The following is a 22,931-nucleotide window of genomic DNA, read 5'->3' on the forward strand; positions in this document are numbered from 1 at the left end:
CTTCCATCTTTTAGAGGGAGAGAAACCTTCATGTTCTTAAACTCTTCTAAGCCTTTAATCCTTACTATAATTATGGGTGTATTTATATAAATATTCAGTCCTTTTTGGATTCTTGCTAAGTTCTTATCTTAAAGTTTCTAACAGGATATTGTGAAAAAAGAGAGGCACGCAAAGTCCATAAAAAGCTTTTGGAAATATCAGGCTGCTCATACTCAATATTTGGACACATACGTTAGAACTCCATGTTTAAATTAACTTATTTGCATGTTGAATGTTTTTATTTAAATGTCTCACATTTTTACTTGAATTATGCTGTAATGTAGAACATTTTATATGAAAACTATTTTTTAATCTTCAGTGATCCAAATTGGTGGAAAGGTGAAACTCACCAAGGAACAGGATTATTTCCCTCTAATTTTGTAACAGCTGACCTTACTGCTGAACCGGAAATGAGTGAGTAACACTATGTTCATGCTGAAGAATATTTATGCAACACAATGCACCCAATATTTGTTTTGGTATTTTTAGTTTGTGCATACAGTGGTAAAAGCATCATTAAAAAAGAGAAATAAACTGTTCTGAATCTATTCCAAGCAAAATAATAATAATCTCAATAAAGTTCAACATACAGCCTCCAATCCTAATGTTCTTGTCTGCATCTAGGTCAGTGTAGATATGACTGTTCATATTATCTGTCACTTCACTAAGGGACTTATAAGTTCTTGTCCACTGAGGATCCTGCTGCCAGAGTGTTCTGCTCTGAGACACAAGAAGGCAATTCTAGCAGTTAGCATGGAATGCCCATCTGTCAAAGAGGGACTGCTAAACTATAAGATGCAGATACTAGCACCAGGGGACCCTACAGAGAAGAAGATAGGAGTCAGGATTCTACAGCCAATAATATGGACAGCCCTTCCTTCCCAGATACTCTGCAGAGATGGGTACAGCTATGATGCTATACCTGGGCTTGGGGTTTATTCTTGAAAAAGGGATCTCCACTCAAAGGACTTCGTCTTCTTGATCTGCTTATGAGCATGTGCGTCACGCTCTGGACTTCAGAGTCACTCTAGAATCCACTCTAGTCCTTCGAGCAAAAGAGAGCATGAAAACGTCATTGTCGAACCAACGAACTTGTGAAGAAGAAGGGTTCTCCCAGATAGACTGTTTCCCTTCAGACATTTTCATTAAAGGATACCCACATTATTCTACTTTGTAGCTCATTTACAAGGTTAGAGATACAGCAGTGCTTTAAGTGGAACCAAGGATCCTCTGCTGCATCCTTACAAATAGTAGTGGTATCTGCCTGTCTTAGAGAAATATTCTGTAAAGGATCCTTGATCCTACAAAAAGACATAAAAATAAAAATTAAAGCTTACCAGGGCAGTGACTGGGGTGAAAGTAGAAAAGGCTAGAGCTCCAGCAGAAGAAATCTGCAAATTGGCCATTGCATCCACCTTTCCTAACTTCAAACATTTTACCTCCAAGAATCCTAAAGTGCAGCTTTCAGTTGGAAACAATTCAATGCTGTGGCTGAAGTTAAAGTTAAAAACAAACCAACCGTAACACTCTTATTTGTGAAGGTGCTTTTTTCATTTTTTTTGCCCTATTAGTTCTGCTGTGACTCCTTCAGAAAAGTATAGGATTGGTGGACATGTACTGAATGAAAGGAACAGTTTGCTGTGTTAGTTGCTTTTAACAGAAATAACATCCTTCAGTCTGACCTTCTTTGAGCACTTAAGTAAAAAGGATAAATGTTAAATATTCAATAAGGCTTTCAGGGTGACAAATAATACATTTAAATCTGATTTAATTTTTCATTAGACTTATTGGTGGGTTTGTTAGGTTGGGTACTTTTGTTACCTTTGACAAATTTATGTTGAGATGGGAGTGGATGCAACCAAGAAATGTTTTTTAAAGTACGCATGTGCGCGCGCATGTTCGTGCTCACACACACATCAGCAACCTTAATAGGTGGTGCGTCCAACTTATTTTATATATCTGTAGATCAATCTATATATAAAATTATAAAATATGGCTTATTTCTAAGTAGTTATTGATAATGAAAGAATTTTCCTCTGCACTTTAACCTCAGGGTATCTGTTTGTTTACTTTCGCTTGGAGGACGTTCCAGCTCCTAAGAAAGGCTTTGGGTAAAATTTTCAGAAGCACCTAAGTCCTATCTTCAAAAGTGATCGACCCTTGTCTTTAAGAGCTTCGTAATAAGATTACAAATATAAATATATGCCAGGAGGTTCAGTTTTTTGTTTTTCAGAAAACAAATATTTCAATTGCTTAAACTTTTTCTTTTTTCAGTTTCAAGTTTACAGTTTGTTTCGACCGCCAAATAATTTAAATGGCAGACAAAATGTTTTCAGCGTAACATTTTATTTTTGCAGTTGAGATTTACTTTTTTTTAAAAAGTCCATGTGTTTTACAGTGAAAACGGAGAAGAAAACAGTACAGTTCAGTGATGAAGTTCAAGTAGAGACAATAGAACCTGAGCCTGAACCAGTTTATATTGATGAAGTACGTACAATAAAAATATTGATTTCAGCATTTAGTACAACTAAACCAGTGGTGTCCAACCTCCTCAGTACAAGGGCCAAAAATATTCCGAAATATCAAGGGGACCACAGTCTAGAAGGGGAGGCACTTCAGACTTGCCATTTTTTTAAATTTTTTTTTTACACTTCTGCAGACCTTTTTTCCCACTCACTTCTCTCATATGTTCGTATTAAATTGAATTGGGAGCAGCTTCCAACTTGGTTTCTGAGCCCCAAACTGTAGGTTCAGACTGCAAATCCACTTGCAGAGCACCAGCTGGACATGGAGTAGTGGCTTTCTTTTCCCAACTCTACTTTTATTGCCCCATCTCTCAGAAACACCGTATCTTGGCCCTCTTCTCCAACATGTCCCCTGTGTAAACACTGCCTTCTGCCCCAGTCCCTGAAGGAACCTTTTCTTTCATTACCCAGGAATCTCAGCCTTGCCTCATCATAAGCAGCCTCAAGGATTCAGGCCATCTTTCCTTCAGCACCTTCTCATTGTTTCCAAGAACACACACTGGCCCCAGATCTTTCCTGCCTTCTTTCTGATCTTCAGGAATACCCTCACTTTCCCAAATCCCTCCCTTCTGCCCATGACCTGCCCCTTCCCAATATTTAAGTTACTGAGGCCCTACAACTCTTCTAATATCAATTGCACCTCTCCCTAATTCTGTGAGACCCCTGCCTCTGCTGCCCCCTTCGTAGTGTTCTCTTTTCTGGGAGCCCCCGCTGCTATTGCATTTGTGGTGTGCTGCTGTTGAGCTGCTTGCTTGTTCCCTTTCCCTCCTGCTCTTGGGAAGACTGTGTGGTTCCCCTTGCTGTCTCACTACATGCTGCTTTCCTCTTAAAATGTGCCTTGATGGGCAAAAGGGGTGTGTGTTTAAACTGAATTAGCTTAACACAGTTGACATGGCTTCCAGCATGTTAGACTACATCTTAGTGGGGCTTTTCAGCTGTACCGAGCTAACATGATTGAAAAGCATACCTTTTTGCCCATCAAAACAAGACTATAAAGGCCAAGCCACTCAGAACCTGCTTTGCTCTTAGCTTTCTCCTTCCCTTCCGGCAGTGGAGGTGGCATTGGGGGTGGAGGAGGGGAAAGAAGTGTTAGAGAGACACATTTTCAATTTGTATTCAAATACAAATTTCTGTAACACTGACACCTTGAGTGCCACTAATTAGACACCACTAAGCGAAACTGTAATTTTAATTTTTTTCAAAGACTTTGTGCCCAGTTTTCTCTTTTGGGTGCCCGTATAAATGGTTTGCATCTGAAATCAGTTAAAAGTAATTAGGCCCAAGTACTCTGAGGCTAACCGTATGAAAACGTCATGTCTTCCTGCATGTTAATAAATACTTTATTTAGGTGCTTATGGACTGCTAGTTATACTTTCAAAATATGGCTTATTTGTTAATACATGTATAGTTGGAGCTATATTTATGCATTTCTTTTAGCATACTTACTATGTGCACTTTGTAGATACTTACATATCCCACTGGGTGGTAGCATTGCTCATGTAATTGAAGTAGAATGAAACGTAGAAGCTGCTTATAAAATAAAATTCTGAGGAATGACTTTTATATACGAGGGACAGTCTACATTTCACATGTTATTAAACCATTTTTGTCATATTCATTGCTTATCCTTTTTAATTTTCTCCTGACTTTCTTTTAAAGTTACATTTGCTTTGTGTGCAGTTGAAACTTTCAGATGGATAATTGTCTCCTAGGAAATAAGAAACTCAATAGAAACATCTTAAAATAACACTTTTTCAGGAGAGTAAATGGAGCATTCTTGCTCTTTTTGTGTGGAGGGGATGTGTTTGGCCCTGTGATAATTACCATTATTAGCGAGGAAAATCTTAAATAAAGGCTCATACTGTTGTTCATATCTGCTGAAACTAAGTGTGTTAATGCTGGTAGAATCCCTATCTTAGAGGATCAGAAAGTTAGTGTATATTGTGGGGGGGTGGGGGGGGTGGCAGCGGCGGCGAAGGGGACAAAAAGGAATATTGCATTACAGTAATCTTATGGAATCCAGTGTAAAACCCAGCTATTTTTCCCCATACTAATTCTCTTATTTTCATTATAGGATAAAATGGACCAACTGTTACAGATGTTACAAAGTGCAGATCCAACTGATGATCAGCCGGACCTCCCAGAGCTGCTTCATCTTGAAGGTAATGAAACTTTGTACTTTTTTGAATGATTGTCCACATGAATTCCACTGTGGTGCACTTTAGGCTCAGCCTCCTAAGTGCCAGAAGCCTGAAAAGGCCAGGTCACCTGAGGTTCCCTGCTACTGATTGCCAAGACAGCTCCCCATAATTCTCAGATTGCACCTGGACTCCTGCGTGCCCCAACACCCAAAGCAAACACTGCGCTGAGTGACTTAACTGTGGACCCGGTACTGGAGTCACCTCTTTGCAGGATTCAGGGTGGTGATAACCATTCAACCAGCTTCTGAGATATTGGTACATCAAGTTAAGGTACCACCCCCAGTACCACCATCTCCTCTCCAAATGCAGGGCACTCCCAATAGAATGGCTTTTGTGATACACTTCCTCCTTTTCTTTCTCATCTCCCACCCATCCACTTTCCCCTTCTTGGGTAGCACAATGGAAATCAGAAAGGGATTCTAGAGAAGATTTCATGAGGTAGCAGGAGGAGGCCTAGGACTCGTAGGCTTACCGCTCTGTTGGTAGCCCCCCTCCTCCATCCCTCAGTGTTCCCAACTAGTGCAGCCTTAGATCCTAGAAAGGCAGCAGGAGGAAAATGAAGAAGAGCATCAAATGCCAAGGAGAAGAACAACTACTCCCCTATACCTCCCCAGGTAAGGCAGTGAACCCCTCTACATCTGCCTCAGTGGATGACTTCACAGTGTTCCAGGACCTCATTAGGCACATAACAGAGACCCAGGATTTTTTCTGATAGATAGATAGATAGATAGATATACATCTATGTGGGTCAGGCAAAACACAAACTTTTGTACATGTTACACCCTTCCACACACGGCAGGCTCTCCATGCCAAAAAACGTGTGGCATGCAACACCGTCCATTCCAGCCTCAAAGCAAACTGATGGGGCTATCAGTTCCCTCCTAAGGGATCAGAATATTTGTACTCCCATCCGGTTCTGAGTTCTCTTGTAGTGGTGGCTGTTCAAGAAAGGTCAAAAAAAGGGACCTTCCAAATCCATGTTGAGAGAGAAGAACCTAAACAAATTAGACTTATGTGGGCATAAGGTATTTTTGTAAGCCATCTTCCAGATGCAGATGTCTAACTGTCAGGCCCTTCTTTCAGAGTATTGCTTCTTAAGCTGGGTTACTTCATCTCAGTTAGTACACTGTCTTCCAAAGAAATATCAAAAGAAGATGAAGACCATCAGGCAGAGGGACAGTTGATTGCCTGCATTTCCTTACAATCTGATGAATCTGACATCACAGCATGTAATACGGCCATAGTATTGGTAATGGTGGGGGGGCCTTCCTGACTCCATTACTCAGGTATCCCCAGGGAGGTCCAGAGAGCAATTAAGGATCTTCCCTTTGAAGGAAATGAACTTTTTAATTCTAGGTCTGATGTGGCCCTCCAAGAGTGACTTTTTTTGTTTGGGCCTCTATGTTCCAGCCCTATGAAGGGAACAAGCACATCAACAATCTTAGTTCAAGCAGTCTTCTTTTTGTACCTGATACTATCATCAGTCCCCTGAGGACCTTGTTGCTGCCAAGGAGAAGACGCAGAGACTCAACCAGACATAACCCTCTGCCTTATCCTCTTCTGCCCCATAATCTGTGGCTTCCACCAGACAGCAGGTTTGATGCGAAGGTCAAGAGCCTGACAGAACCAGTCAAGGATCTTTTTCTTTCTATCCCTCTTGGTAGCTGCCTCTTATTTTCAGGAACCCTGGACTGGGATCACCTCAGACCAGTGGGTCCTGGAGATTGTAAAGGAGTATTCTGTCCAGTTCCAGTCCCCTTCTACCTTTTTATCCCTACTTTCCTTTCTTTTTTCAGGGGCTCTTCTCAAAAGATACTATTAAAGCTAGAAGTAGATTCCCTTCTACAACTGGGAGCAGTGGAGGAGGTGCCCTTAAAATTTAAGGGTGGAGGGTTTTATTCCCATTTTCTTATCCCAGAGAAGAAAGGGAGATGACATTCCTTCACAGACCTTTAATGTCCCAGATTCATCCACTGTTTTAAGTTCAGGATGTTGACTAGTCTCCATAATTCCATTGTAAGGTTCTCAAGACTGTTCACGGCTCTTGACCTGCAAGATGCTTATCTCCACATTCGTTCATCCAGCCTGCAGAAAATACCTCATATTTCACATAAGAACATGTTCCCTACAGTGGGTCCTGCCCAAAGATCTTTCCACTGCACCAAGATTATACACTAAGTGTTCGGCTATTGTGGCAGCTCATTTAAGGAGACCAGAGATCCAGGTGTAACAATACCTCAACAACTGGCTGATATCATGAGGAAGATCACACCAACAGGTGACCAACTTGGTTCAAAAAGCTCTTCTCTCTTCCCTCAATACCCTACATACTTACTCCGACTAGAAGCATAGAGTTCATAGGAGCAGTGTTAGATTCTAGGTCAGCAAGAGTTTACCTTCCACAGGAAAGATTCCAAACTATAGTGAACCTCATCAACTAACTTCAAGCTCATCCAAGAACATCAGTGAAATCAGGCCTGAGACTGCTGAGACTCATGGCCTCATGCACTTACATGATGCACGTCACCTACATTGCATGCAAGAGTGGTTGAAACTGATATATATACCCAGCAGGTAACACATGGACATGATCACAGTTCCACAAGAAGTCCTCTCTTCGTTCTGCTGGTGGCAAAAATATTTCTCTACACCTCTACTTACCATGAGTGGTGATGAGGGTTCATGTAGATCACCTTCATATTCAGGGTCTCTTCAATATACTTGACTCCACATAAATGCCCTAGAGTTCAGAGCCATCTGCCTGGGCAAAGCATTCCTTTCTCTTCTCCTGGGATCCACAAACCAATTACTGACCGACACCACCACAACTATGCTTCATGTTATCGGAAAAGGGGGAGTGAGATCATCCCCACTCTGTCAGGAAGTCATGCAACTCTGGAGTTGGTGCATTCCAAATCAGATCACACCAGTGGCTCTACACCTTCCTAGCGTTCCCAACACCTTTCAAGATCAAATCAGTAGACAGTTTTCAGACAGCCACGAGGGGTCTCTGAAAGGCTAAGTCCTGTAGAAAATTTTCACAAGTGGGGATACAACGAAATAGGTTTGTTTTCCCCTACCCCAGTAAAACAAGTAAGGCAAGACCCAGCACTGATGATTGATAGTCCCAGCATCGACTAAGCAGTTCTGACACTTGGATCTGATGGCTCTTTCAGCATAGCCACCTTACCTGCTCTGCTGGACATAGTCTCACAGACAATGGCTGTATCCAGATGCAAAATCTGACCTCCTTAGCCTGGATGCTGGCTAGATGACATTCATTGTAGGAAGCTGTTCAAACATTGTGCTCCAAAGCAGGAAAGCATCAGTCCAAATGATTTATAAAGCTAAGTAGAAGAGGTTTCCTATTTGTACATCTCAGCACCAGCTGTCTCCCTTGACAGCACCCATTTCAGCAATATTGGAATGCTTATTAGCCCTGAAACTATACAGGTCCATCTAGCAGAAATGTCTGTACATCACCCTTCCATCCAAGGGTTATACTGTGCTTTTCCCTCCCTTCACTGGTAAGGTTCTTTAAGGACCCCATTCATGTTTTTTCTCCCCGTTTGGGAGATCCATCGCTAATAGTTGATGGATGTCCCCCCCCCACACATACACACACTTTGAACTCTTAGTAATATGTGTCTGTTTCACTTATCTATGAAGACAGTTTTTTAGTGGCCATTAAATCAGGTTAGAGGGTAGGGTAAATTCAGGCCCTCGTGGTAGGTACTCCTTGCCGTATTTCATAAGAACAAGGTTTCTCTCTGTCCTCATCCCACGTTCCTGCCCAAGAATATTTCAGAATTCTATGTGAACCCACATGCTTGTCTCCCAGTTTTCTTCCCCAGCCTCGTTCAGTGTTGGGGAAACTAAACTTCAGGCACTTGGTATAGTAAGGTCACTGTCTTTTTACAGCAACAGGACAAAATTATTCAGGAACGCATCTAGACTGTTTGTGGCCTTTGTAGAAAGGCTTGTGAGTCAGACCAGTGGTGGGCAACCTGCGGCCCACGGTTCGCACGTGGCCCGTCAGGGTAATCCACGGGTGGGCCACGAGACCATTTGTTTACATTGACCATCCGCAAGCACGGCCTCCCGCAACTCCCAGTGGCTGCAGTTCGCCGTTCCCGGGCAGTGGGAGCTATGGGAAGCAACGGCCAGCACGTCCCTGTGGCCCACGCCACTTCCCACAGCTCCCAATGGCCGGGAACAGCGAACCGCGGCCACTAGGAGCTGCGGGCAGCCATGCCCGTGGATGGTCAATGTAAACAAGCTGTCTTGTGGCCCGCCAGCAGATTACTCTGATGGGCCACAGGTTGCCCACCACTGAGTCAGATAGTATCCTCTGAGATTATCTCTGAGGGGTCCCCAGCTGTATAAGGGCACATCATGAATTAGCCAGGTTAGATCCACCTAGCCAAGCAGCCCCTGCTGCCTTTTTGAAGAATGTCCCTGTTTCTGAAATCCGTAGCACAGCAACTTGGAGCATAGTCCACACTTTTACAAGACATTGTTGTTTAATAGAGGTTTCCAGATCAGATGCCCACTTTGGTTGGGCTTGTTCTGTAGTCGCTGTTTAAGTAGGACTCCTACTGTCTACCTCCAAGCAAACAGATACCTGCTTGTTAGTCACCAAGAATGGACAACCACTTGAAGAAAGAACAATTACTTTACTGACAGTGACTATGGTTCTTTGAGACATGTTGTCCACATAAATTCCATGACTCGCCCTCCTTCCCCACTACTTATGGATTTGTACTCCTCTGGGATTCTGTATGGGTGGAGAAACTCAGGGACTGGGCCTGCCCTGCTTTATGCCCTCAGTTTGGGGGAGGAATAGGGCTTGAGCCACATAGGATGCAGGCCTGGCCCCAGTGAACACTGCTAGCCAAGATCCCAGTCTTGTGCATAAAGGGCTCGTTTGCACCAAGAGTGGAATCCATGCATACAACACATCTTGAAGAACCACAGTTACTGTAGGTAACCATTCTTTTTTAAACTTGCAAAAATAACTTCGTATATTTATAGAAGTCAGAGTCTAGAGGCTAATGACTAATTTTTTTCTGTCACTGGCCTGCTCGGTTACCTTGGGCAAGTCACTTCACCTCTCTGTTCCTCATTTTCTTCATTTCTAAAATGATGATAATGATATTTACCTTCTGTGTAAACTGCTTTTGAGATCTAGTGAAAAATAAGAGCTAGGTTTTGTTTTTGTTTTTTTGCAACAGTCTATTAATATCTATTGACCATCATCAGAATTGCCTTATTGATAAAAATTCCAGGATTGCAGTACTTTGAAGGAACAGTGAGAACTGCAAAAGCTTCTTGAGTTATTCCACTTCCTCAAAAATGTAAGGGGAAGTGAGGGATTTATGCTGGGTTCTGTTGCTTCCCAGTTTGCAAAATCTAACTTGGAGAAGCTAGGCCTCAATCTTTAATAAAAAAGGTACATAACCAACTTTTACTCTAGCTTTTATGAATCACAAGTTAAATTGTATTTATGATCTTAGAAATTTCTTTTGATGTTTAAATATTTAAGGTACCTTTTTTTTTTTAAAGCACTTACAACCATGATTACTTTCTGATTTTCAGTACAAACAACTGATACCTTCGTGATTCTGATTATATATATTTAATTCTTTCCTAGCAATATGCCACCAAATGGGACCTCTCATTGATGAAAAGCTGGAAGATATTGACAGGTAAGAAAGTACATATATATATGCTGATACTGATTATTAAGGCTCAGACTCTTTTGAAATAATAGCAAAAGTACCAATCATTTACATTATAGTTTGCCATCAATAATTTCAATATAGTACGTGCCAGAGAAGGTACACGTAGTTAATAAAGTCCTGCTCCATGTTTATGGCTCCTGGGCAGTATGGTAATATAAATAAAAGCGGTGTCCCTCATGGGAAGATGACTGAGTGGATTTTCTCTCAAAGAAGTGCTAGTACTTTTAGTGTGAATGATTTCTTTTGCTAACTTTAGAATGCTGAAATATTGTATCTTCTGCCTATACTCAGGAGTAACATTAAAATGTCTTGCTTGTCTACTTGATGAAGAATTAATATTTCTGACTACTAATCAAAGTTATGACACTTGATCAGTGTGTCTAGGCATCACTTCCCATGTAGTAAGAGTAGTTTGCTATGGTACCTCATCATGTACAGATCCACTGTATTACACAGTTCAGTATAAATATCTAAAATGTACAGTAAGCCATATGATATAATAGATGATATATGAAGATATTTCTATAAAAGGGAACTTCAGTTTACATTAAAATATTATTAATTATTCCAGGAAACATTCAGAACTTTCAGAGCTCAATGTTAAGGTCATGGAGGCTCTTTCATTATATACCAAGTTGATGAACGAAGACCCAATGTATTCCATGTATGCAAAACTACCAAACCAACATTATTATATGCAATCTTCTGGTGTTTCTGGCTCTCAGGTACATATTTGATTTTAAAGACCTGGAAGATATTGAGTTTTTATTGAGCTGATTATGGCTAAGTTGCCTTGTAAGTTATCAGTGATGCACTATGACTAATCATTGTACAAAGTTAGCTGCTAAGAGAAAAAATTGTCTTACAGCAGTAAAATGACTATACAGTAACTTTTTAAAGCAGCAGATCACAGAATCTTGGAAGCCCTATTGTCTGAGTGTATATTCTATGCAAGCAAGTAACCCTTATCTATATTCTTTGGTACCCTCTATGGACAGAATCTGCAGCCTCTCCCTTATTTTCCCTAGTTATCTTTAGACCAGTTAACTTAATCTCATCTTTTTTTCCTGAGGTGAGGATGTTTTGTTGTCTCCAGAACTAAACCGTACTACGTTTCCAGCATTAGCAGTCAAATACAAATTATAGTTGTATTTAAACAAAACACTGTTTATGTAAAAGACAAAAATAAAGAGACTCTTGAAACTTGTTCATGTTCAGTTGCAGGCTTTGAAAAGATTTTTTAGCACAGACTCTGACTTAATTTAGCTCTGTTTTGTTTGTTTCAATTTATAAAATGTACAAAAAAAGTGCTTATCCTGTGCGAAAAGAAAATGAGCAAAAGGAAAGCCAGCAGTTCCTTCACACATTCAAGCCAAAAAGTAATCAGCCACAGTAAAGTTTAAGTTCAACCATATGTTCTTTCCATCACAAACAACCTCTTCTATTATCTTCCTTACCCAAAACCCTGTATAGGAGTTGTTCTTAAATTACAGAAGTACATGGGTTGCAGTACACTTAAGGTACATCTGCATGCTTCTTGGCAGTAGCATCTAGTCTTGATGTAAGGACATCAAGAGATGGAGAACCTAATATTTGGTAAACTGTTCTGTTGGCTAATTATACTCGGTAAAGCTATGCTTATTTCCAGATTGAATTTTCTGTAGCAGACCACCTTCCTCCCATTCACATAACATCCGAATGACAGCCTCAGCAGCCTTCTTACATGAAAATGTTAGCTAAAAATAAAAAAATATTATCTTTGAATTTTCGATTAACAGCTGGATACAAAGGAAAGCCAGCACCATAATGCTAGACCACAATTCCCCTACACTGTCTGTTCTCTGATAAACAGTTGAAATTTTGAACTTTTATTCAGAAGGAAAAAACTACAGTAATATTTTGAATTACCACAACTAAAACTATATATTTTTTAAATTTAATGACTGTCCTGTTTGGTATACAGTGTCTCAAACAATTCCTAGAGTATTTGAAATTCCTAGAGTATTGGAGTCTTTTTCCTTTTGAGAAAGAGAAAATTTATGGTACAATCCTAGTACTCTCCACTGTTTGTTAGAACATCATGGCACAGTGCAAATTAGCCAAGTTGCTTTTAAATACACAGCTTTTTGTGGGCAAAGGCTTGAGAGACTTTTCTTTAGATTCTGAACTTAACAATTAACTAAGTAGCAATAACATGTTTTGGTATTTTATCTATGACCATCTTTTGTTTATTTTTTTAAGGTTTACCCAGGGCAGCCTCAAAGTAGTACATATCTGGTGGCAGGGAGTGCGCAGATGGGCCATATTCAAGGCTATAATCTTCCCCAAGAGCAACTTCCTTCTCTCAACCAAGGCACAGTTCCTCAATCGGCAAGCTCAGGACTGCCTAGTCAGCCAGCTCAGACATCTTATGCTAAGTAATTTTAATATTTACCTATTCTAAATAAACTTAAATTTCATCCTGAATAACTAGGACTGACTTTTAAGGGGAAATTTGGTTCTGGGCAACCTTTATTTTAGTCATAATTGACTGAACTCCACAGTGCAGTCGCTTCCAGTGTGTATTTACTGATGTTTAGATAACAAAAGTATTTTTAGCAATTGTATGAAATTTGTACACAAAACATTCTTTGATTGTGAAACACCTATTGTGTCTTGTGCTCTTTACACAAGAACAATATGAAGAAACCATGGGCATGGCTGGGTTTCAAATAACCATGTTCACTGAATATATACAACATGCAAGGCAGCTTCATGCACGTGTCCTGCTGCTCTGACTGGTTTCTAGTACTTTCTAAAACATGAAGTATGATGAGTGCCATTAAGGATGATTGCCCTTCCTTTGCTTCAAACACCTTGCCATGTTGGCAGGTACTGATCATATTGGAAAAGGGTTACATAGATTTTGCAGACTCAGCGAAGCTTGTACGTTTATCCAGATACAAGGGCATTGGGAGTGGGTCTCTGTAGAGAAAGTATCTAGGGTATCTAGTATCTATAAGGTCAAAAGTTTCAGCTGGACTTAAATTAACTTCAAGAAAAGGATGAATTTTTGGCTTTCTGCAGTGACTTTGTTTTAAAGTAGGTTGGGAAAGATGTCTGCCGTGAGTTATTTTCCTTACTTAAATTACTTATTATTAGAAGATGTGATGTGAAAAATATATGTATTGGTAAAGCTTTTGCATTCTTTGCATAATGTATATTACCAGTTACAATATGTAACTTTTTGTTAACAGAATAGAAATAGGACTTGAATCATGTGTTATATACAGTTGAAAATAAAAGCATAGATTTATAATCCAGAGTTAAATTTATGAATATGAAGCTTGGGGATGTGGCACATCTTCAAGATTTTCTTTGAAATTGAGCCCAGGAGAGGTGCTTTTCATGCATATATATAATACATCTAAAAAAAACTTGCATTAATTTTGCAGTCCTATTGACTTGTTTCCTACCTTCTTTCTTATACAACTTTTCATTTCCCTTTCTCTCAGTGCAATGGTCAGCTCTGTTCCTGGAAACACATATTCCAACCAGGCTTCAATGTACAGTCCACCTCCTGCTGCTGTTGATGTTGCTGCTTACCAGAATGCTGGAACTAATGTGTCCCAGGTGCCAAATTATAACTTAGCATCTTCAACTCTGCCTCCACCAGCAGGCAGTCAACAACCACCGCCACCACAACCACATACTTACTCCCAGAAGGCACTACTATAGGACCCAGAACTTCTGATTCCTAATCTCCTCTCACCTCTGCTAAATGCAGTTGACAACGTTATAAGCTTCTTCCTTTAATCTCTTAAACATTGTTTATCCTCAGTTTAATAGGAATCTACCCTGGTGAACAGGTTCAATGATTCAATTTGCACTGACTTTTTAGGATTTTTTTTAATTTTGCAGAGGAACAAAAATATTTAGGACACTTAATTCATTTTAAAAGGCCTAAAATTGGTACAAGGTTATTTATGTCTGGTAAAATTGGCTAGTCTGTGAAAACTCAATTTGCAAACTTTTGTGGCATAAACGTTATGTACATAATAGTGTGTGATTGCAATAGTGGCCATTTGAAATAGCGCTGGTGATCATGTGAATATATTTAACACACTGTTAAAATATTTTACATTACTATTTTATTTTAATCATGAACAGATGACCATGTTTCATAGTTGTACCTAGTTTTGTGAAGGATGTGATATCCTTTTGCAATGCAGGAAAAGGCTTAAATCTGCATTTCACGGTTAATATTTATGTGCTAAGGTCTACATGTTAATTTTCAAATGTAACTACATCTAGGTGTCATTCATTGTGAATTGAACTTAAGTATATCATGGCTTCCTGTAGTCTGCAGATACTATTAGCTGGCATTATCTACCAAAGTAAATTAGTTAACCTTTTAAATGGTCTGGCGAGGTCACAGCAAATGATGATTTTGTTTTAGAATAATAATTATTTAAAACACCTATTTACAGGCTGCTAAACATATCATGGGACCATGAAACTGATCAGAATCTTACAACTTATTGTTTAAAGCCTATAATGATGTGCTTTTCCATACTAGCGTTGTATAACTAGGGTTCTGACCTGTATTGTGTGTTTATTGGTGAAGATTACACCAAAGACAGAGAAACTGAGTTTGGATGGGAATGAATGGACTTTTTAAACTGGAACAAAAACATGAATACGCTACATTATTCATGACTCTTGTAATTATTTAGCTCACACATGAAGAATTGTGGACAGATATAGTCACTTGGCTGAGCAAACCTTTACATTTTTATTTTAACTCTTGTGGCCCTGCTTAGCAAGATTGTTCTGTGTACTGTTATTACACAAAACACTTCAGCCTTAATCCAACATCTCTTCTTAATTTCCTGATTTTTAGTTGTCTGATGCCTTGTTGTTTTTTTAATACCTTCTCTAGTATGAATAGTTTCTCATTTCACTTGCTCAAAACTCTTCATAATTTGGTTAAAATTTTAGATCATTTTACATTCTGTTCTGTAGTGATGTGAACTTACACAGGTTGTCCTGTCTCTCACTCTTTGGGGCATGAAACTCTCTGTATGCCACTCATAAACTCAGTGAAAGGGTAACAATAACTGAATGAATCATTTTAGAGTGGTCTAATCAATGCATCTTATACAAAAGAATGTTTCTTTTGATTTGTATTCTATTTCTGTTGTTGCATGCTCGCATCCCGTTTGCCTTTTTTTTAATTCAGCCCATTTTGAGTAGGTAGCTTTACAGATCTCTCAGTATAAAACCCACATTCTGGTTTTGGTTAGCATACATGCCATAATTGGTCGATTTAATATTTATTTTCCATTTTAATGTATTGCTTCTTATGTTTCATTCTTGTACACGTGTTATTGCTCAGTTACCTTGACTATCCAATACTTTCTGAATCTGTTTACAGTGTTTATAGTTATTTGCCATGTCTTTAGGTTTGCTATCATTCGCAAACATTGGTCAATATTTTGCCTGTGAATGCTGTCAACCAAATAGATTGCATAAATACTAAACAATATGGTTGCAAACCCCAACGTACTGCATTGCAGCATAGTGGTATTCTTTTCAGCTAGTGAAACTACTATCTTTTGCTATTTCTTATATTTTCTCTCCAACAATCTGATTATCCCCATAAGTCATGACTTCTTAGTATAGCCAGTTACATTTGTGGGATTTAAGGGGGAACATAAAACAATGTCTTGGAATCTTTTGTACCTTAAAGTGGTTTATGTCTTGATGAAGGCATGCAACTAGGATTATGGGCTATCCTCTGTGTGTATTGGATAATTTATTCCAAAAGGAGAGAAATGACTTTGATGGAGAAGAGTAGAATTCTACACAAACAAAAAACCCCTTCTAATTCATGTTTCCTTAGGCCCTGATTCAGGAATATACTTAAGTAAGCCTATGCCTGACTTTAACCATGAAGATAGTTCCACTGACTTCAGTGGAACTACTCATTTGCTTAAAGTTAGGCACATGCTTAAGTACATTCCCAAATAAAGGCCTAAGGCTTTTGTAACTACTAAGCATCAGTGGAATTCTGTATGGCCTAGCAAAACTCGATTTTTATTATGCCTCTTGCTAATAACTGATACTATTCTATTTTCATAAAATCTGTAAGCACATCTGGCATCTTTTGTCTTTTTTCTCTTCTCAATTTAAATTTGGCCATTTTTCTCTAAGATTGAAGATTCTCTAAAATCATCTGTTTTGCATTAGAATTTTCAGACATTGGAAAATCTAGACAAATCTATTCTGAAAACTTTTAGTGCAAGTCTGTGTTTTGTTCTTGGTATTTACTGAGCATTTAAAATCTATTATATGCATCTTAGATGGTCCCATCTTCCACCTTATGTATCATGCATATTTATTCACTTTTTAAGTTTAAAACTAAAATAGCTTCTGGCCAAGTGAGCACTTTATCCCCTTCAGGTGCAAAACTGTTTCCAAAATGGGATCTTTCAGATCTGTCACTCTAAACTCTACCAGTGTCTCCTCCTTGACTGCTAAGTTCCTGTCTTTCTCCGTTTCTTTTACTGTTAACATCATTGTCCTTATGTAAGTTTTGTAATGACAAGTTTTGTGAACAACTTAGAATCGTATATTTTGTCCTAAATTGCAGCACAGATTGTGGTGTAAAACTGCGGTACATTAGATGACTGATTCAGCAGGATCAGTGTCATTCTTTACCAACATTCCTATTGCCTCATGCCCCTTTTCATGTCACTTGCCAGTATTCTTAAGTAGAAATTCTAAGCTTTTCACTTGCCTGTCAAACTTAGTAATATCCGTAAACATTTCCTCTTTACAAACATGATTGTCTGTTAAGCTCACATCACACTTCTTATGTTTACCACTACTTCTTGCTTCTCTCACAGTGTCCTAAATTGGTTATATTTTCTCTTCCTCAGGATAGACTTTTCAGTGATAGCTAATATCTGTAACATGTTGGACACCTTTATTACACTAACTCTCTTATTCAATCTCCTTTCCTTTCCTACAAATTACTTGGCCACTGCCCTTCAGTTCAAACTACTTCTCGCTAGTTATTTTTAGTGTATTCCGCCTATGAATCCCACTGCTGATACTTTGTTGCTGTCACTCCTTCAGAGTCCTAAACCTGCCTTGTACTATATGGAGAGCAGTTTCACATTTCTTGGTTTGTCTTCCTGTGTGAAATGTGAATGAAAAGAGTGTATCTCTCTACAGTTTCTCTAACAAAAAGTTAAAGCTGAGATTTTAAATGCCAACAAGTCAGGCTGTTCAAAAGTTTGTTTCCTTCAAAAATACTATCTACCATATTACACTATAGAAAGCTCATTCTTTGAACGTCTTGATTTCTTTGCGTGTAAATTCTGAATGTAATACGAAAGTGTTTTTAAAAAAATCTTTCTGTATCCATGAAGGACTAGAAAAACTGTTATCTGACTTTAGATAGGGTGTTGTAGTGCTTTGCTTTCTGTGACCAACAGGCGCAAGTTCTCCTAAATGATTTCTGTTCACTTAATTTTATAGACATTTTGTCCATGTCTATCAGTTCAATGCATATAGGCACAACAAAGATAGCAAGTATTATTGTAAAGCATCCCAAGGAAATTTGATTTTTCCAGAGACAAAAACTAAGGCGTAGTCCAAACTGAAAAGATTGCTACATTGATGTTCTGCAGGAGACTGCTACCAGAGTTTGCCACCATTCTAGCTTTAGGGTTGGAAAAATGTGTGCCCTGGCCATACTTGCTATTGGTACCTCTGTATATAAGTGTTTAGTGTTACCAGCTGGAATATGCCTCCTGTAGCACTGTACATTATTAATATAGTGTAATTAAGCCCAAATAAAGTAGAAAGGAGGCTTAGAAGACAACAATATAAGGATCACTGAATGTTTTTCGAAAGTCTTACAGCAGTGCACTGTCTTCCACAACATAGTTTCTTTGTGGCTATTACCTTTGATTTCTGAAACGAAAATGAGTTTGGGTCATCAGAACTTCAGAGAATTCTATCTGTAATTGCAAATATTGAAACTTATGTGCAAAATAGAGAACGCTGCTTCTAATGAGAGCTATCTTTGATTATCTGACTGAGGTTGACCCATGGTTCTCAGATTTCATCCAGGTGGTAGGAACGTTGATTTTAGGCTGGAGAGCTGATATCTTATTCTCCAGCCTAAAATCAATGGTCCTACCACAATGTTTAAAGAAAAACTGGGTTTCTTTAAGTTCGTTCACTTGACTCTTAACTACTTTCACTTGGCTTTCAAAGATTTCTGTGTAATCTTCACTTATATCGCTTTTAACCTCCTCCCCCAGTCTGCTGGGTTTTACAGGCAGATGGGCAATAACAATATGTGTTACAGCAGCTGCCTGGCTTCAGTGTGGTACTTACCTTCAGCGAAAGCAGCATGTATCCATTTTTAGGAGCAGAGAAGGAAAATGTCTCCTTTAAGTTTTTCTTGAGTTTTATTTCACTCTAAGTTTTTTTTTTTTTCCACCTCATGCTAATTTTGCTATGAATAGCAGCAGGCAGAATCATTTTTTCTTTTGTTCAATCTTCATACAACTGACCAACTTCACAACAGAGTTGTCCCTATTGCCCCTGTTGCAACTATTAAAAATACTGGTCACTTCAATATGTATATTATAAAGTACAATGTCCACAGTCAGACACCTAAAAAAGGCCTTGATATGAAAAACACAAGAAAATTGTTTTAAAAAATTCATTCATATCTTATATTAGGCTCTCTTTGTGTCTGAGAAACATTCAACTGGCTGGATTCGGAATATATATATATATATATATATATATATATATATATATATATATATATATATAAATAAAGCTGCAGGTCCAAAGCTCATTTTCTTCCTGATGCCTCAGCCTGAAGGTGGCAGGAGATTTCTTTTCTATTCCTCTCTCCTGCATGTACTTCTGGAAAGCTGAATAATTTGTCTCTCATAGAAAAGAGAATGTTAAAGTCTGTCTTGGTTTTAATAGAGTATATGCGGTAGTCAAGTACTCTTTTATTTTTGAAATTCCATTTAATGTTGGCATATGTACATGGATTCCACTGTTGTAGAAGAGTGTAATTTAGTAAATAACACTATTTGTAAAAACTGTTAATTGTTTTTGGTATGAATGTAGAATATTAAATTCGAAGCATTTAGTACATTATGTTGCAAAGTTATTTTATGCATTTCATAGTATAAGATGATCAAGAAAGGAAATACTTTGAAATGAACTAGAGGTCTTGTGGACACATGCTAACTTAAATTTCCAAACTCAATTTTTTGCATATTGCATATAGGGAAAAATAGTATTGTTACACTACATTTTTCAGCTGTGATCAAATTCCCTGAGTTAAAATCCAAGTAACTAATTGTATGCTGTTACCATATTTCAAGTATGTTGCATACTATTTGTTTTCTGTAAGGCATACAGTATAAATATTTTGTGGTGATAAAGTGCAAATGAAAGCGACTGTATTTCTGGACATTCTGTTGATACACCACACATCAGTTTACAAGTCAATAACCAATACTACTCACAGTTTAACAATCAAAAATGTTTTCTTGCTTTTATTCATGTGAAACTGTTTTTTAAAAGGAAGAAAATGTCTGGGAATACAGGAGTGATTGTTTGGTAACAATGTTCATAGCAAGCAAAATGTGATAGGAATATGATTTTCTGCTTTTTGCGTCTAGGTCACTGGAGGGTTGTATGTCTACACTATGTTTTCTTGCCAAACTTTTCTCACTGTTAGTACTCTCAAGTCAGCTTCACCTTCTGGTAGCAATGGTCAGAGCTTTTATAGATATGGCTTCAGGCACTATTCGTGTTTTCTAAACATAATCTAATCCTGCTCAGAGCAGGTCCACATAATACAATACTTAAAATGCTTCAGGGGGCCAGTGCATTGTCTACACTAGCACTTCCACCGCTGCTGCCAAAGTAGTAAATTTATTATTAGATAAATGCCTACTGTGGAAAAGGCTATTTTGATTCCAGCCTAGGATGGCAGTGGCCCACAGTAATTCACAATTTAGAGGCTGTGCGTTCTATGTGAAATGAGTTTGTCAGTCTAATTCCTAGTGGACAAGTGTCTACATTGTCACAGTTGATGTTAATTGGGACCCCTCTTGGAAGTCTCAGCAGAGATACTAAATTTTGGAAGGGATACTAAACTTCATGCTTTCAGGGCTTAAGCCAATCTAACTGTTGGAGATGGGGGAGACCTAATGTGGGCAACATCCTGCATTTGCCTACTCTAGGTCTCATACACCTTTCCTCTGAACATCAGTAAGTGGTCACTGTTGGAGACGGGATGGGCTAGATGGACCTCGGGTCTGATCCAGTCTGGTGATTCTTTTGTTCCTATGAATTTAATTGACATGAAGAGTGAATACAAGTCCACCCAGTTTAGGGATGAAACATGTTGGAAGGTCTCTGGAGAAGGAGGAAGAGGTTTATTATACAGCACAACATGTGATAGTGTGTATATTTTGTTCATTTTTATATACAGAGAACATTTCAACTAAGTTCTATGTAGGAAGCATGGTTTGAATAGCGTTAAATGAAAGTGTGTTCCACATCTTCTAGGGTCTAAAGAAGATCTGCCAGTGAGAGTCTGCACTCTTCGGGTAAAATCTATATCAATCTCTGCTTAAAGAAAAATGCAGCAAAGTATAAAATAACACAAATCATAGTAAAGTTAGTTGCTTTCTCATTTGAAAGGGGCAATGTATGTTCTAAAAGAATAAGTGAAGTGTGGAGTGTCAAGAACTCTTGTTTTAACTGTGGTTGTGCTACTGACATACTTATTGGCCTTATGCAAGTCATTTAATCTCTCTGAGCTCTGGATGGAGGATATTGTTCCTCCAACTACTTTTGTCTTCAGTGATTGATGAACTGGCTTGTAGGCAACTCCTCCCTCAACTGTGTCTTCACTGGTCGCCTTTGTTTCTTCTTCAAGTGATATCCCTCTGGGAGCTCCACTTGTAGGTGCGGCAGCACCCCCCGCACATGGGATCAGAGATCTTCATCAGCAGTGCCCGTTGGACTGCACATGTACACCTCCCCCGTCCCGTGCTGTAAGCAGGACATATATAAAGTGCTGTGGAGGCCAACTGCCCCCAGTTCCTTCTCTACCACCTTTGGTCTGGGATGAATCCGCAGCAGAGTCTGCTTCTCCTGTTCCCTCAGTAGATAGTGCCTTACCTGTTAGTTGTAGTGTAGTTAGTATTTTCTTCTTCTCCTTCTCCTTTCTTCTAAAAAAAACAATTTTTTTTGTTGTTTTTAACTTCACCTTTAAAGTTATTCATAGCTTAGGTTTCTGTTTTTCTGCTTCCCGCCGTTCCTAACTGGGAAGCTTTTTTCCTCACCCTTATGCACAGATCCCCTGGGTTTAAGAGGTGCATCTCTTCCGGGGCCGCCTTCCCAGTACCTGCCAGCCAGCAGCAGTGTATTTGCTCTCTGGGAGAGGGACACATCCCACAAGTGTTCTTGCTGCCACGGCCTGATGGCCAGAGTCAGAAAGGATTGGGACATTTGATTAAAACTTCTCATGGAGAAATGAATTCAACTTGCATTGGACCCAGGCTCAGACTCTCCCTGTGAGGCCCTCATGCCCCTGCCAGGTCAACTGCTGATCCTCACTCTCCATGTCCCTCAAAGAGAAAGTAGTCTCTCTTTCACTCAGATGAAAAGAAATGGTCTCCCTCCTCACACTTTGAGGCACAGCCCACCAGAACGCCATCCCTTGCAAAGTCAGTTATCTTGACATCATCTGACAGGGGACACAGCTCCAGGGCCCGTCCGGGTACCTCCAGTACCAAGACAAAGAAACGGTCTTAAGACCGTAACCAGGCAGACCCACAGCCGTCGGCACCATCTCTCAGCTCTGGAGATCAAAACAAGCTGACTTCAGGAGCTACAGCACCAGCAAAACTGCCAGCACCATTGTCCTTTTTGACACCGAGGAAGCCCTTGGCACCATTGAAAGCATTGGCACTGGCCAAGTCATCGGCACCAGCCAACTCTCTGGCTCCATCTACTGACTTTGCAGAGAAAACATATCCCTCCTTCGGCATCGAGTTGTACACTGGCACCGATGATGTGTTTTCCCCCTCTTCAAGATTTCAGATACCCTAAAGACCTGCTGTTATCTGATGCTGCTGAGTCACCTCTACTTCAACGTGACCTCTCTCCCCAACCCCCCTGATTCCACCCTCCTCTCCAAACTCACGACACTCCTCCCTTTGTCTCCTGAGGACGGCACCTCCCTTCCGCAGCGATGAGGAGGAGGGCTTCATCTCACCCTCGTGTCCTAGACAAGTTCCAGCTACTGATCCTCACTATGCGGAATCTATATCTGGTCTAGAGTCTTGATACAGACCACCACAGATTCAACCACATGT

General features: G+C 39.4%; 1 protein-coding gene across 4 annotated transcripts in view; it reads left to right on the forward strand.

Moving 5' to 3' along the window:
• STAM (signal transducing adaptor molecule) overlaps positions 1-19,995 on the forward strand; it is a 76,640-nt gene extending 56,645 nt beyond the window's left edge. For all 4 annotated transcript variants that reach the window (XM_037890792.2, XM_037890793.2, XM_037890797.1 and 1 more), the window contains 7 exons: positions 359-453; positions 2,438-2,526; positions 4,639-4,726; positions 10,419-10,473; positions 11,081-11,234; positions 12,751-12,926; positions 14,004-19,995. In XM_037890792.2, coding sequence (XP_037746720.2) covers positions 359-453; positions 2,438-2,526; positions 4,639-4,726; positions 10,419-10,473; positions 11,081-11,234; positions 12,751-12,926; positions 14,004-14,226 — 880 coding nt within the window. In that variant the 3' untranslated portion in view covers positions 14,227-19,995. The remainder of the gene's footprint in view (positions 1-358; positions 454-2,437; positions 2,527-4,638; positions 4,727-10,418; positions 10,474-11,080; positions 11,235-12,750; positions 12,927-14,003) is intronic.
• Positions 19,996-22,931: the final 2,936 nt, after the last annotated feature.

Source organism: Chelonia mydas, chromosome 2, assembly GCF_015237465.2.
Source record: "Chelonia mydas isolate rCheMyd1 chromosome 2, rCheMyd1.pri.v2, whole genome shotgun sequence".
NCBI classification, from domain to species: Eukaryota; Metazoa; Chordata; order Testudines; family Cheloniidae; genus Chelonia; species Chelonia mydas.